The following is a 15,296-nucleotide window of genomic DNA, read 5'->3' on the forward strand; positions in this document are numbered from 1 at the left end:
TGAAAAGGAGGCGGGGGGGGGGGGGGGCAGGGAGAGACAGACATCTGAGAGATAAGTGATGGGGTAACAGCCAGGATTTAGGAGAGCAGGGCTGGGCTCAACGACAACTGGCTGGAAGGGCGGGGGAAGATCACACGGTGGGAGGATCACACGGGGAGAAAGCGGTAAAGGGATGAGGGAGAGCCTCGGACAACCTAAGTTGGGGCCCCAGGGCCCGCCCCACACCCCACATCCCTCCCCGCCGTCCGGTTTCCATATCTGGGCGGGGGCAGCGTGTCAAGAGCGGTCGCACGTGTGTGCGAGACGCGGGAGGGTAACTGGCGACCGGGTGCGGAGAGAGGGCACCGCGGTTGCAGGGGCCGGAAGAGCCCGGGGACCCAGCGGGGAGCCGCTGGCCGCCGGCGGGCCGGCTCACACGTGGACTGCGTGGCCACCGCCCGTCCGAGCGGGCCTGCGCTGCCGCGGTTGAGAAACCGAGGCCCGCCGCGGCCGGCGGCCAGCGGGAAGGGTCGGAGTGCTGGCCGGGGCGCGGAGACCGGGGGGACGCGGCGCCAGGTGTGGGGGACGCGAGCTCAGTTACCTCTGCTTGTTTCCGGACCACATTGTCGGGGCTGAGCAGGTTTCCCAGGAGCAGGTAGAACTGTTGCTGCTCCGCCGCGGCCGCCGCCATTGCGCTAGGCGTGAGAGAGAGGAGGGAGGGGAGACAGAAGCCGTGAGGCGCGCTGGCGGGCCGACGGGGAGGGGAGGGGCGGAGGCGGGCCCAGCGCCGGGACCGGCACCAGCAGCGGCGAGGGGGTGGGGGGCGGGCGGGGCAAAGGGGAAAGGGGAGGATGGGGCGGGGCTTCGAGACCTCTCACCCCGTCACGGCCGCCAACGCTGGCTCTTCATTGGCCCTAGCGCAGGGGGCGGGGCCAATGCCCCCTCCTCGGGGGCTGCGTCGATTGGCCACGCACCCTGCGGTGCCGTCACTAGCCGCGCGCGGTAGGCCACCCGGCTTGGTGCGGGTGGGGTGGCCGACGACTTCGCATCTTCGCTAAGGCTAGGACTGCGTCTCGGAAGCAGCAGAAGGAGCCGGCTGGCGGTCCAGGCCGCGGCGCGAGGCGTGAGGCCCGGCGGAGGAGGAGGGGCCAGCCCCTTAGCGCGGGAGATTTCGGCGCCGCGGGCTGGCGGTTCTACTCTGCCGCCTTCCAGCCCCTCCTCCTCTCGACCCTAGGAACGGTCCCGCCCTCTCGGCCCCCTTGGCCCTGGGGAGCCGCTTTCCAACTCGCTCCTTTTATTTAAAGTCCATCTCAGCCTTCAGGGACCCTTCAATCCGACTCCGCATCTCCCCAGAGGCGTGACTCTGGCCTTCCCTTCCTCCTCGTTGCGTGCATCAATGACTCATTCCTGGGGTTTTCCCAGAAGAGGGGTTACTCAGCCCAGGGCTGTCTCACCAGTGTCGTGTCCGTCCTCCCCCCCCGCCCGCCCGCAGGCCTCTGTGTTTCCGAGGTGTCCACGTAACACAGAATTTAAGCCTTGGCTGTAATATATTAGAATCATCCCAGCCACTGTGTCCAGAATCTCTGGGCTGGGGCCCTGGATCCACATGCCAGCCAGAATTTTTTTGAGTATTCTAATTGATTGGTAGAGAAATTCCCTCAGGAAATTTTGTGACAGTAATATGGTTGTCTATAGGAGTTCTGCAGCCCTATCTTGTTAATAGATGTTTTTTAGTTTGTATAGCACTTTTCCTCCCCTCAATAATAGACCATTATGTGCGTTAATTTGGGGCAGATTTTTTTTCTTATTTTATGTTTTTGTCACTTGGCCATGACTGTTCTGAAGATGCTTTTTCCTCACTCAAGGTTATAGAGATTTTGGGAATTACATACAAAAAAACCATTTTTAATGACTAATTTGAAAAGTGAAATAATATTAATTGCCTAAAGGCTAGCTACTCACGTTGTAACCTGATTGCCAGTGCCTTTTTAACACCTGTTGTAGTAGTGTTTATTGGCAATGATTCTATACATTATATATAATTGATATGAAATACAAATTGCAAATAAGTTTAGATTTGTTAAAATAGGGGGCTTGCTTTTTGAGGAGACAAAGCATAAATTTCAGGTTATTTCAGGCCAGAAACAAAACAATTTTATATTAGTGATGACATAGACTACTAGAATATGGAATCACAGCCAAGCCTTATTTTGACATTGTGACTATCCAATTAAAAGAAGCAGAGCCAATGTGGCTCAAGTGGTATAGTGGTGCCTGCTTCCCACATGGGAGGTCCAAGTTTCAATCCTCAGCCTTGATACCTCAGGAAAAAAAAAAAAAAGGAAGGAGAAGATTTTTAAGGGTAATGAATGAAGAGATATCCAAAGCATGGGAGAAATTCCTGTAAATTTGGGTGGATAGTAGAAGGTGTGGTATCCAGAAGACCTACTAGGTGGGAACTCTGTTTTCAGCAAGCTTACCATTTTGGGAAGTTTGTAATGCTCAGCCTTCTGAGGGATTTACTGTACTTAGAGACAGTTCTCATGGAGGGAGTTTTATAAGGGTATTATTTTCCCAGAAGGAGATAGCTTAGATGTATAAAGACAACCCACAGAAATATAGATTTATTTTCCAAGGCGGTGATGTGACAAAAGGTAAGAGCCTTGAACTTGAGTTGGATGGATTTGGATCCCAATTTCTTACTAGTTGTGGGAACATGAGTATTTATTCTCTCTAAGCCTCAATCTCTCACCCATAAAATGAGAAGAATAGCTGTGTAGGTATAATATGATTGGTTCTAACAGTAATTGAAAACATGGAGAGGTAGAAAATGTCGTCTTGCTACTCCCTGACTAGCTGCCATTGCTATGGGCAGATTAACTGTAAATGGTCAGCTGCCAATGCCTTATCTTTCCTGCCTATTAGACCTGACACCACCTCTCTTAGTTATGGAGGCATATTTGCTTAGTCAATTACAACCCCATGTGAAAAAGATTGAGAGTGGGGAAAAGGAAGACTGGGTTTTCTTCCATCTGGTACATGAAATCTAGATAATTGAGGATTTTTGAAGCTCGTCAGGAGGTGCCACAGAATATGGTCATCACCTATTTCAGGAGGCAAGACTTTAACAAGCAAGCGTCAGAATCCCTTGTCTGCTGCTGTTGGCTTTCTGGACTTCCATGTTGGTGGGAGTGCCATGTAAATGGGAGGAGGGTGCAGAAGTTAGACTTAGAAAACTTTTGTGAAAGCTTCTGTCAACTAGGATAGAATTTGTTCTTGCCGTTTCTGGTTTATTGAATGCTGAATACAAGCAAAATAACAATCTAATTTTTCTGTTACCTCGGGACTCCTAAAGAGCCTCAACCACTAGTTCTGATAGTGTTAAGCACTTAGACTATCACAAAATATGATGGTTAATTTAGATAACAAATGAAAATATTATCATTATTTATAGGTCTTTGTATTAATAGTTAATGTGGTATGAAAAAGATACTGGCTAGTTAAAAACTAGTTTAAAAAAAGATGAGAACTGTCAAAAAGTTAATCAGTGAAAATAAGTATGCTGAATGGCTATTTCTTCAGCTGCTTTTTCTCAAAAATCCAAACCCTTACTCTGCTGCGGCCTGTTACTGTCTGAGCATCCTAGCTGGTTACACCCACATTCATGAAGCAGTTTGCACACAATAGGCCTTCAGCAAGTTGCTGAATTGGACACACGGACAATTTTTTTATTAAATTAGTTTCTCCCTCCTCTCTTTCTGTCTCTGTCTCCATGTCTCTCTCACATTTTTATATGTGAAGTTAACTGAATATCTGCAGGTGATTGGGTTCATTTTAGGAAACCAGCAGAGTTTGAGGCTGGGAGCACAGGCTCCAGAGCCAGACAAAATGAGTTCAAATAATGACTTCATAACTTACATGCTGTGTGATCTTGCACAAGTTAATTAACTTTTCTAACCATCAGTTTCCTTTGTATGAAATGGAGATGACAGGAGTACCTTATATGCCATAGGTTAAAAATTTGGCATAGTGCCTGGCACTATCATTCCTACTGTGGATTGAAACTATTAAAATTTGTGTATTTAATTTGTTTACATAGCTACCTATGAGAGTATTACATTTTTTTTACTCTTAATATACAAGCTGTTGTGTTATAGCAATGAATAATAAGTAAAGTTAAATAATATTTTTTATTTGTTTGAGTTGATCAACAGGGAGCATTTTAAGGCCAATCTTGATTGTAAATGATACAGTCGCACTATCCAATATGTTAGCTCTTGGCCATTGAGATATGTTTTGAGTGTTAAAATACACATAAGACTTTAAAGAATTACTACCAAAAAGTAAAATAACTAATAATTTTATATTGATCACATGTAGAAATGATAATATATTGGGTTAAATTGTATTAGTTAACAAACTGTAGTTATTAATTATATTAATTTTACTTTTAACAATATGGCTACTAGAAATTTTAAAACTATGTAAGTAATTTGCACTTCTGGCTTCCATTATATTTCTATTAGTGCTTTGTTAGAGAATAAAATAATTCTAGCTACACATAAGAGTTTCTAAATACATTGTTCATTTTTCACCAAATGAAATCAATTACCTTATTGTGTTTTCCGTTGCTTCCAGCTTTCTGACTTGATTCTCAGGAATTTGGAGACATGGTACAGTACTTTCTGAGCAGTGTTCCTTGCTTAGGAATTTCCTTTTCCTGCTGGTTTGACAAACAGATTTATGGACCTTTGAGTATAATTAAGACTCTAGATTTGATCCTGTAGAATAAATTCTAATAAGTTAATATAAAGGCCTGGTTAACAGGAAAAGGAAGAATATGTATTTTTTTAATGTTAATTATTTTCATTTAAATGTGGTAAATGGATTTTAAAAATATCATTTGCCACATCTTAAAACCTGAAATAAAATTATGCTTAGCAGAGAAATTTAGTTTTTAAGTTAAATGTTTTTCCTTAGAACACGAATAGGTTGAAAGTAAAAGGATGGAAAGATATATCATGCAAAAAACAGTATCCAAAAGACAGCTGAACTAACTATACTAATATCAGACAAAATAGACTCTAAGACAAAAATTGTGATTAGAGACAAAGGAACATTTTATTATGATAAAACAGGAAGATACAACAATTATAAACATGTGCACCTAATAGCAGAGCCCCATTCTATATAAAGCAAAACCTGACAACTGAAGGGAGAAATATAGTAAAAAAAAAAAAAGTTGCAAACTTCCATCCCCACTTTCAAAATGGAGAAGACAACTAAGCAGAAGATAACAATAAGTAGAAATCTTGAACAACCCTAAAAACAACTAGCCCTATTAGACGTCTATAGAATACTCTGCCTGACAGCAGATATACGTTCTTCTCAAGTGTATATGAAACACTCTCCTGGATAGGCCTTATGTGAGGCCTTACAAGAAGACTCGATAAATTTAAAAGGATTGAAATCATACAAAACATGTTCTTCAATCACAATAGAATGAAATTAAAAGTCAATAAAAAAGAAACTGTGAAATTCACAAATATGTGGAAATTAAACAATCTACTCCTAAACAACAAAGGAGTCAAACTCAGAGAAATTAGAAAATACTTTAAGATAAATGAAAACAAAAACACAAAATACCAAAACTTATGGGATGTCACTAAAACAGTGCTCATAGGGAAATATCGCTGTAAACATCTATATTAAAAAAGGTTTCAAATCAGTAACCTAGTTTCTTAGAAACTAGAAAAAGAGGGGAAGACTAAACCCAGAACAAGTAGAAGAGAAGAAATAATAGAGTGGAAGTATATGAATTATTAATAGAAAATAGAAGAAATCAACAAAACCAAAAGTTGGTTCTTTGAAAACATCAACAAAACTGACAAATCTTTAGCTAGAACAACAAAGATAAAAAATAGATGACTCAAATTACTAAAATAAGGAATGAATTAGGGGACATCATTACCAAGCTTTCAGAAATAAAAACTATTTTCACTATGAGCAATTTTATACTAAAAAATTAAATATTTAGAGGGAATAAATTCCTAAAAGGATGCAAACTACCAAACTGATTCCATAGAAAATCTGAATAGACCTTTAATAAGTAAAGAGACTGAATTGGTCATCCAAAACTTCCTACAAATAAATTCCAGAACAAGATGGGTTCCCTAGTGAATTCTACCAAATATTTAAAGAAGAATTAACACCAATTCTGCTCAACTCTTTCATAAAATAGAACTGGAGCGAACACTTCCTAACTCATTCAAGAAGGCCAGTATTATCCTGACACCCAAACCAGACAGTCAAAAGAAAACTACAGACTAATATCCCTTGTGAATATAGACACAAATATCCTCAACAAAATTCAAGAAAATAAAAACCAGCATATAAAAGGATTGTATATCAATATGATACACACTATTAATAGAACAAAGGATAAAAGCCACATGGTTATCACAAATCATGCAGAAAAGCTATTGACAATCCAACACCATTTTATGACAAAAGTCCTGAACAAACTAGGAATAGAAAGGTACTTCTTCAACCAGATAAAAGCAATCTATGAAAAACCCACAGTTGCTATCATCTTTAATGATGAAAGACTGGATGCTTTCTCCCTGCAATTAAGAACAAGATAAGGATACTCTTTTCTTATTACTTCATTTCAACATTGTACTGGAGATTCTAACTACTCACAAATGGCATAATCTTTTTTATTTTTTTACACTTTATTTTTTTGTCTTTTTTTAAAAAAGATACATAGATCACAAAAAATGTTACATTAAAAAATATGAGATTCCCATATACCCCACACCTCACCCCCTGGCATAATCTTGTATAGAGAAAATCCTAAGGAATCCACAAAAAGACTATTAAAGCTAACAAACAAATTCAACAGGGTTGTAGGATATAGGGACAATATACAAAAATCTTGCTTCAAAATTTAAACAAAGAATTATATGACCCAGCAATTCCACTCCTGTGTATATATTCCAAAGAATTGAAAACGAACTCAGGTTACTTGTACACCAATGTTCATAGCAGCATTATTCACAAAAGTCAAAATGATAAAAGCCCTAAAAACCCAGTGTCCAGCAACAGCTGAATGGATAGACAAAATGTAGAATATATATATACAATGAAATATTGTTCAACTGTAAAAAGCAATGAGGTTTTGATAGATGCTACAACATGGGTGTGATGGTTTGAAGTTGCTTGTACTCCAGAAGACATGTTCTTAAAGTTAATCCATTCCTGTGGGTGTGGACCCATTTTAAATAGGACCTTTTGAGGAGCCTACTTCAGTTGAGGTGTGACCCACCTCATTCAGGATGAGTCTAAATCCTCTCAATGGAGTCATTTCTAAATGAAATGACTGCAGAGAGAGAAGAAAGCCATGGAAGCAAGGAAAATGGAAAGAGACCAAGAAAAGCCACCAAGTACCTTGCCATGTGGCAGAGAAGTCAAGGACCACTGGCAGCTGGTCTTAGGGAAGAAAGCATCTCCTTGGTTTGGACATTTTCCTCAGCCTCAAAATTGTAAGCTAATAAGTTTACATTGTTTAGGCCATACCATTTCATGGTATCTGCTTTAAGCAGTGTAGGAAACAGACAACGGATAAAACTTGAGAGCATGCTTAATGAAAGAAGTCAGACTCAAAAGGACAAATATTGTATAATTTTACTTATATGAAATACCTAGAATAAGCAAATTTATAGAGACAGAAATATTAATGGTTACCAGGGGCTAGAGGTAGGTAGAATGAGTAGTTATTGCTTAATGGGTTCAGAGTTTTGAGTGATGAAAAAAATTTGGTAATGGGTGATGGTGTTGTTTGCATAACTTTGTGTATGTAACTAATGACACTGAATTGCACGCTTGAAAATTATGAAAATGGCAATATTATGTGATATATATGTTACCATATTAAAAATTTTGTAATTCAATTGTGTCTGTACAGTAGCAATGAACAATACAAAAAATGAAATTAAAGAAAATGAAATTTGATGTTACAATAACATCAAAAACAAATAGAATACTAGATGTATACACTGAAAATTGGAAAACCTCATTGAAAGAAATTAAAGTTTTATATAAATGGAAAAATCTTTCATCGTCACGAATTAGAAGACTTAATATTGTTAAGATAGCAATACTCCCCAAATTAATTACAGATTCAGAGCAATACAGCTGTTTTTGCAGAAATGGACACAGTGATGATAAAATTGATATGAAATTGCAATGGACATAGAATAGACAAAACAATCTTGAAAAAGAACAAAGTTGTAGGACTCATGCTTCCTGATTTCAAAGATTATTACAGAGCTACAGTAATCAAGACATTGTGGTACTGACATAGGATATACATATAGATCAGTGAAACAGAATGGAGGGTCCAGAAATAAACCTTACATTTAGAGTCAATTGATTTTTAGACAATGGTGCAAGGACAATTAAATGTAAACATTAGTCTTTTCAAAAACTGTTGCTGGTACCAGTGGATATCCCCATGCAAATGAATGAAGTTGAACTCCTGCCTCACACCATACACAAAAAATTTAAAATGTTTCATAGAGGTAAGCATAAGAACTAAAACTAAAATTTTTAGAAGGAAACATAGGACTGTATCTTTATTACTGCATTAGGCAATGATTTCTTTGACACTAAAAGCACACACACACAAAGAAAAAAATAAATTGGACTTAAAATTAAAATTGTGTTTTAAAGAACATTATCAAGAAAGTGTAAAGGTAACCCATAGAATGGGAGAAAAAAATTGCAAATCATATATTTGATAAGGGACTTGTGTCCAGAATATATAATGAATTCTTATACTCAACAACAAAAAGACAAATAATCCAATTTAAAAATGGGCAAATTGTTTGAATAGACATTTCTCCAAAGAAGATATACAAATGGCCAATAAGCACGTGAAAAGATGCTCAACATCATTAGGCATTAGAAAATGCAAATAAAAACCACAATGAGATACAACTTCGTATCCACTAGGATGGCTATAATAAAAAGGACAGATAATAGCTAATGTTAGCAAGGATGTGGACATACTGTAACCCTCATACATTGCTAGTAAGGATGTAAAAGGTTACAGCCACTCTTTAAAAAAACTATTTTGTACATTTAATAATTGAAGATATAAACAATAATTAAAAAATAAAAACAAAGTACAGTTGAATAAAAAATGCATTTCTGAAATGAACTGGATACATTAAATTTTTTTTTGATCATACAATATGTAACAATATATTTGGTTCATAGTAATGCATAGACATGAATAAACATCTGAATACCTGTGTTCGTAGTGGCATTATTCATGATTGCCAAAAGTTGGAAACAACCCTGGTGTCCATCAATGGATGAATAGATAAACAAACTGTGGTGTATTTGTACAATGGAATATTATGTAGCTGTAAGAAGAAGTCATAAAGCATGTGATAACATGGGTAAACCTGGAGGACATTACGTTGAGTGAAGCAAACCAGATACAAAAGGACAAATATGGTATGATTGCGTTACTGTGAAACAAACATATTGTGTAATATATTGTATGATTAAAAATTTTTTATACGTATCCAGTACATTTAATTAAGAAATGTATGTTTTTTTCTATTTTTTTAAAAGTTACATTAAAAAACTGTAAGAGGTCCCCATTTACCCCCCTACCCCCCTCACCCCACTCCTCCCACATCAACAACCTCTTTCATCATCGTGGAACATTCATTGCATTTGGTGAATATATTTTGGAGCACTGTTGCACCACATGGATAATGGTTTACACTGTGGTTTGCACTCTCCCCCAGTCCACCCAGTGGGCCATGGCAGGACATACAGTGTCCAGCATCCGTCCCTGCAGAACCACCCAGGACAACTCCAAGTCCTGAAAATTCCCCCACATCATATCTCTTCTTTCCTCTCCCTACCCTCAGCAGCTACCGTGGCCACTTTCTCCACATCAGTGCTACAATTTCTTCCATTACTAATCACATCATTCCATAGTAGAATATCAGTAAGTCCACTCTAATCCATACTGTACAGTGCCATGTCAGTTGGCCCTACTTTGGAGTTTGTGTTCCTGAGTGTGATGGAGTTGGACTCAGATGTGACCTTTCTACACATGCCTCTTCTGTCACTTTTACTGGACCTGTGGTTGGCACTGGGGTTGTTGTATACTCAGGAGACCTGAATCTCTGGACTGTCCATGTGACAGCCAGGCCCTGAGCCTCAGCAGACTTGCAACTCCTATCCTCTGGTTTATTGAATTTACCCCGGCCAGCTAACAGGGAGGTGAAGAAGGTCAACCACCACACCAGGGAGCCAAGAGTACCTACAACTGCAAGCAGGAGAATTGCTTCCATCATCCATATGGAATCTAAGCCCCCTCTCAATATAGAGAAATGTATGTTTTTATTCAACTGTGCTTTCTTTCTTTTTTAGTTGTTTATATTTTCAATTATTAAATGTATAAAATAAAGTTTTAAAAAATGTAAAGAATGAATTTAAAAAGAAGAAATGAAGTTGTGCAGCCACTTTGGAAAGAGTCTGACCATTCCTCCAAAGTTGGATATAGAATTACCATAGGACTCAATAATCCTACATACATACTCGAGAAATGAAAAGTGTATCAACAAAAATTTGTACATGGATGTTAATAACAAAATAATTTGTAATAGCTAAAAAGTTGACACAAACACAAATGCCCATCAACTGATGAATGGATAAACAAAACATGGTATATCTATACAATGGAATAGTATTTGATAATAAAAAGAAATGAAGTACTGATAAATGCTACAACATGGATGAACTTTGAAATCGTTATTCTAAGTAAAAGAAGCCAGACACATAAGCCATATATTGCTAGATTCCTTTTATACAAAATATCCAGAATCAGCATATTCATAGAGACAGAAAGTAGATTAGTGGTTGCCATGAGCAGGGAGGAGGAGGGGATGAGGAGTAACAGCTAATGGACATGAAGGGCTATTGAAGTGATGAAAATGTTCTGGAATTTGACAGTGGTGATGGTTGCACAACTCTGTGTCATACTAAAAACCACTGAATTGTACACCTTAAAAGGGTGAACTTTATAATATGTGAATTACTTCTCAGTAAAGCTGCTATTTAAAAAAATGTTTTTCCTTAGAGATCTGAAGGAAATTGTTCATCCAGACCTCAATTACTGATTTTTTTTCTATTTGTTTTTACAATATTTATACCTCAGTATAGAATACATGGATAATAACATTAATAAGTCTCTAATGTTCTGAACATTCCTAAATGAATATCTGGATGGAGGGATGAGGAAATTCACACATGGTTTGGTCTACATATTTTCCTTTTCATCTATTTGCAATTTATAGCAAGTATCTTACAGTTTGATCACAATGACGTGCATATTTTACCTCATACATTATGATGACATACATAGTAAAGTTTTAATTGTGACATCATTCCACATCTCCAATTTTCAGCTACTGGCAGTATGGATTTTTAGCAGTCTATAGTTAATAATGAAGAAACAAAAGGGACTTTATCATAGTTCATGTTCATCAACTCCATTCATGCTCTATGTAAAACTGCCTTATGTCGCATTTTACTCTATTAATATTTATTTAATAAAAATTTCATTCATTCATTCATTCATTTAACAAATATTTCCTGGGTCCCTTCTAGGTGGTAGGTACTGATAGGCTGTGGGGATTGGGTGGTGAACAAGAGGGGTTCCTACTTTTGTGGAGTTTATAATCTTTGAAAAAAAAAGATTTACATAAACTAAATAGATAAGATAATTTCATTGGTGATAAGTGAAAAAAAAAAGAATAATAGGATCAAGAATGACTGGGTGGAGCTGGGTGCTACTTTAGGAATATAGTCTTTTGGGGGAAGGTGCCATGTGAATCATGACTTGACAAATGAGAAAGGACACAAGTGAAGAAATGAGGCCAAGACTTCTCCAAAGCAGAGGAAATAACATGTAAACCGTAAGGCAGAGGTGAGGCTGATGTATGCCAGGAAGGAAAGATGGGTATAGTCAGAGGGTAGTAAGCAATGAGCGAAAAGGCTGGTAGACAAGTAGGGGCCAGATCACATAGGGCAGTGTGGTAGTTTAATAGTGTGGTATATGTTTAATGGAACGGGGAGCTATTGAGGAGATAAGCAAGGGAACATGACCTGGTAAACTGTATAATAAGATCGTTCTGGCTGCTATATAGAAAAGACACCTTGGAAGGGGAAATGTGCAAGTGGCTGTGGAGCAAGAGGAGGCCATTTGCAGTACCCCAGGCCAGAGAAATTGGTGACTTCAAACTGTAGTGGAAGCAATCAAATTGTCTGAAGTGGTAAGATTTAGATACTTTTAAAAATGCAAGTAGAGCTGGATGTAGAGCGCAGAGGTAGCTCCAAGTCTTATAAATCTTGAAACTAATACAAGCTGAGGGTGCTCCATAAGAAAAAGAATAAAACATTGAATTCAAAATGAGATACAGGACCTAGGAAGAGTCTTGTCCAAGTGAGGGACCCTGAAGCTTAAGCTCCATGTGCTTCATGGTGAACCTTTCTCTGACGGCGAATTGAGATAAAGAGAAATTAAGGATGCCTAGGTTTGGGGTCTGAGCAAATTATGGTGACAACAAGATGAGAAGGAGCTGGTTAGGGGCAAGTTGGGAAAGAAGAAAACATGATTTTGATTTTTGTTCACTGTACGTTTAAAGTTCCCAGTGGATATCCAAGTGGTAGATCAAGTAAGCAGTAGGATAGAAAGGACTGCAGCTAAGGAAAAAGGCAAGGCTGGAAATTTGAGTCATCACATTGAGGGCATTTAGAGTTTTGGAAATGGGTGGGATCACCTGGGGAAGAAAGAAGTGGGCCAAAGGCTCAGCCCTGGAAGACATCCTGGCTTTTGGAGGTCAGGCAGAGGAAGCTTCTAATTTATATATAATATAAATGTAATCATATGAGATATCTGGTGATAGTATCATTATTAGTCACCCTACATATTAATTCCCTTTTAATCTCTAATTGTAAGGGTTTCTTTAACAACTGGAAGTCCACTAATAAGTATAATGGTAGTTGGGAGAACAATTAAGCACAAATGGTAATGAAAAAGTCAATTATGCAAAAATCTTTGTTTGAGGGGATTGTTTTTATTTTTATTTTTTTCTTGTACTTCAGTGGTAGTAGAATTTACTTGGTGCTAAGTAAAATTCATTAATATTAAAAATGCTCGACCTTTTTTTTCATGAAAAATTTGTAAACATTTATTAAATCCTTCATAGTCTTTTAAAACCTTGATTTATTTTAATTTTTCTGAAGTGGGTTGTATAGGACAAGAGCTGGACCTTGGGATCAGGTGATCCTCACTCCAGGTGCAGCTTCACCACAAACCAGCTGTGAAGGTGAACTGGGCTTTAATGCTGCTGTAGGCCTCCATCTCCTTCCCTGTAAACTGGGAGAGTGGGACGAGACTCCTACGGTGTCTATCCAGCTACAATATACGAGGACCCTCAAGTCAGTTGTGGTACTGCGTTGTAATACAGTGATGACTTCAGAAGCCATTTAGGGTTGTTTGTCCTTAAACTTAATTTCTCTAGATCACGAAAGTTTAAGGTTTTATATCTCGGCCTACTTTTTAGAAATGTTTTTCCTTCTATTTTCTTTGTCAGACAGCTGTCATTTATTGCAGCTGCCAACATAAAATGATAGCTGTCTCTACTTGTCAGATGCTCCATCATCTGGTTTACTGTGTCTGAGCTGCGGTGTGCTTTGGAAAGCAGATAACCAAGTCCAATATTCATTAGGTAGCATATGAAATAGGTGCAGAATAGAGAACTGAGAATATTTCCAGTAGAGTTAAATACATGAGCTTTATGACAATTATTTGGTCACTTTGGTATTTTTCACTTGGGAACTTATAATTGCATGCCAAAGGTTTAACTTTACGGGAATCCTAACACAATGCCCCATGCCATTCTCTCACTGCTAGTGTTATCAAGTTTCCAACATTTATGCGTAAAAACACTTGAATGACAGAACAGTAGAGCAAAATTATTTAAGAAAATCTAAATTAAACTATCTCATAAACCCATTGCCATTTGACACATTCCCTATACCTAATAATTTTCTTTGTAAGATGACATTTTGGCTTTTTTAATGCCTAGTTAGGGGATTGAGTTAGAGAAAAGGCAGTTCTAACGACCAATAAATAAGTATTCTCTTGACTATTTAGTGATTTAATTTTCCCATAAGGAAAATGATTTTTTTTTCCTTCTCATTTACTTGACCAGTGATCTTTGAAAATGAAGATAATATATACCCTGAGGTTAGAGAACACAATTTCAAAGTATAGAGGCCTACAATGGGACCTCTAAAGATTTTAAACAGAATACTTTGAGACACTTGAGAAATTAAAGTCCCTTAGAGTCAGACTGGTTTTAAGTACTTATTTCTATAGGAAAGCAGGGTAGAAAATCCTGGTGAGTAGGATTTCGACTATTTAGTGAATAGAAGGTGACATGATCAAGAAACAAGTATTTTAATTGTGGGAGAAAGTAGTGGGAGCTCTTTATAATAAAGGAAATAACACAATTAGCCATGACCAGAGACAGAACTAAAATATCTGATAATTAAAGTCTTACTTGGGTGCTGCAAGGATCCTGATCAAGGCAAACAGCTGTGTCCTTACATGGGTCCTGGAAAGTTTTTTCCCCCGGAACCACCTAAATGAAATAAAAACTCATTTCTGACTTGAAGTCTTCACAGATTACTAAGGTAATGGGTCTGCTTTCTCTCTGAAAACTCTAATCGTGTGATGCTTTCTTAAGTACTGGGAGGCAATCACTGAAGGAACAATAGCAAGGAACAATGAGCAGTCATGGAATACTCATTCTTTCATTTTTGGTATCTGTCTAGGAGGTTCTCAGCATTGTTTTTCCGGCCTTTCCTTCCTCTCATATACTACTCCTGGGACTCCATAAAGAGGTGAGAAAGCTGAAGTAGCTTCCTAGATCTCAGACTCTTTCCAGTATCATCGTAATTTGTTCCTTACTGCAGGTTAAGTTCTTAAAGTTTTTTCATCTAAATTTGAGGTTTTGAGATTACTTACAGTAGTCAAAGCTGTTCTCAGCACTGTGGTTGCTCCAGTTGTGGGACGTCATTAATCCCACGGTTCCGACCTCATGGGTCAGAGAGGTCACCATGGAGACACAGGTCTTTCATTATGACCTGCTGCAGGTGAGCAGTGTCACAGTGCTGGCACATATCAATTTGCCTGCCATACAAGCTTTATAGGCCTCAAA

General features: G+C 38.5%; 1 protein-coding gene across 3 annotated transcripts in view; it reads right to left on the reverse strand.

Moving 5' to 3' along the window:
* Window positions 1–14,711, reverse strand: part of IPO5 (importin 5) — a 62,270-nt gene extending 47,559 nt beyond the window's left edge. The window contains exons 1-3 of one of the 3 annotated variants that reach the window (XM_058276490.2): window positions 14,637–14,711; window positions 4,592–4,702; window positions 581–674 (exon numbers count right to left, since the gene is read on the reverse strand). In XM_058276490.2, the coding sequence (XP_058132473.1) occupies window positions 581–670 (90 nt within the window). In that variant the 5' untranslated portion in view covers window positions 671–674; window positions 4,592–4,702; window positions 14,637–14,711. Of the gene's footprint in view, window positions 1–580; window positions 675–857; window positions 1,187–1,217; window positions 1,456–4,591; window positions 4,703–14,636 lie in introns of those variants that run through there. The other 2 variants (XM_071208235.1, XM_071208234.1) reach the window with 2 other exon arrangements.
* Window positions 14,712–15,296: the final 585 nt, after the last annotated feature.

The sequence above is a fragment of the Dasypus novemcinctus genome, chromosome 15 (assembly GCF_030445035.2).
Source record: "Dasypus novemcinctus isolate mDasNov1 chromosome 15, mDasNov1.1.hap2, whole genome shotgun sequence".
Classification (NCBI taxonomy): Eukaryota; Metazoa; Chordata; class Mammalia; order Cingulata; family Dasypodidae; genus Dasypus; species Dasypus novemcinctus.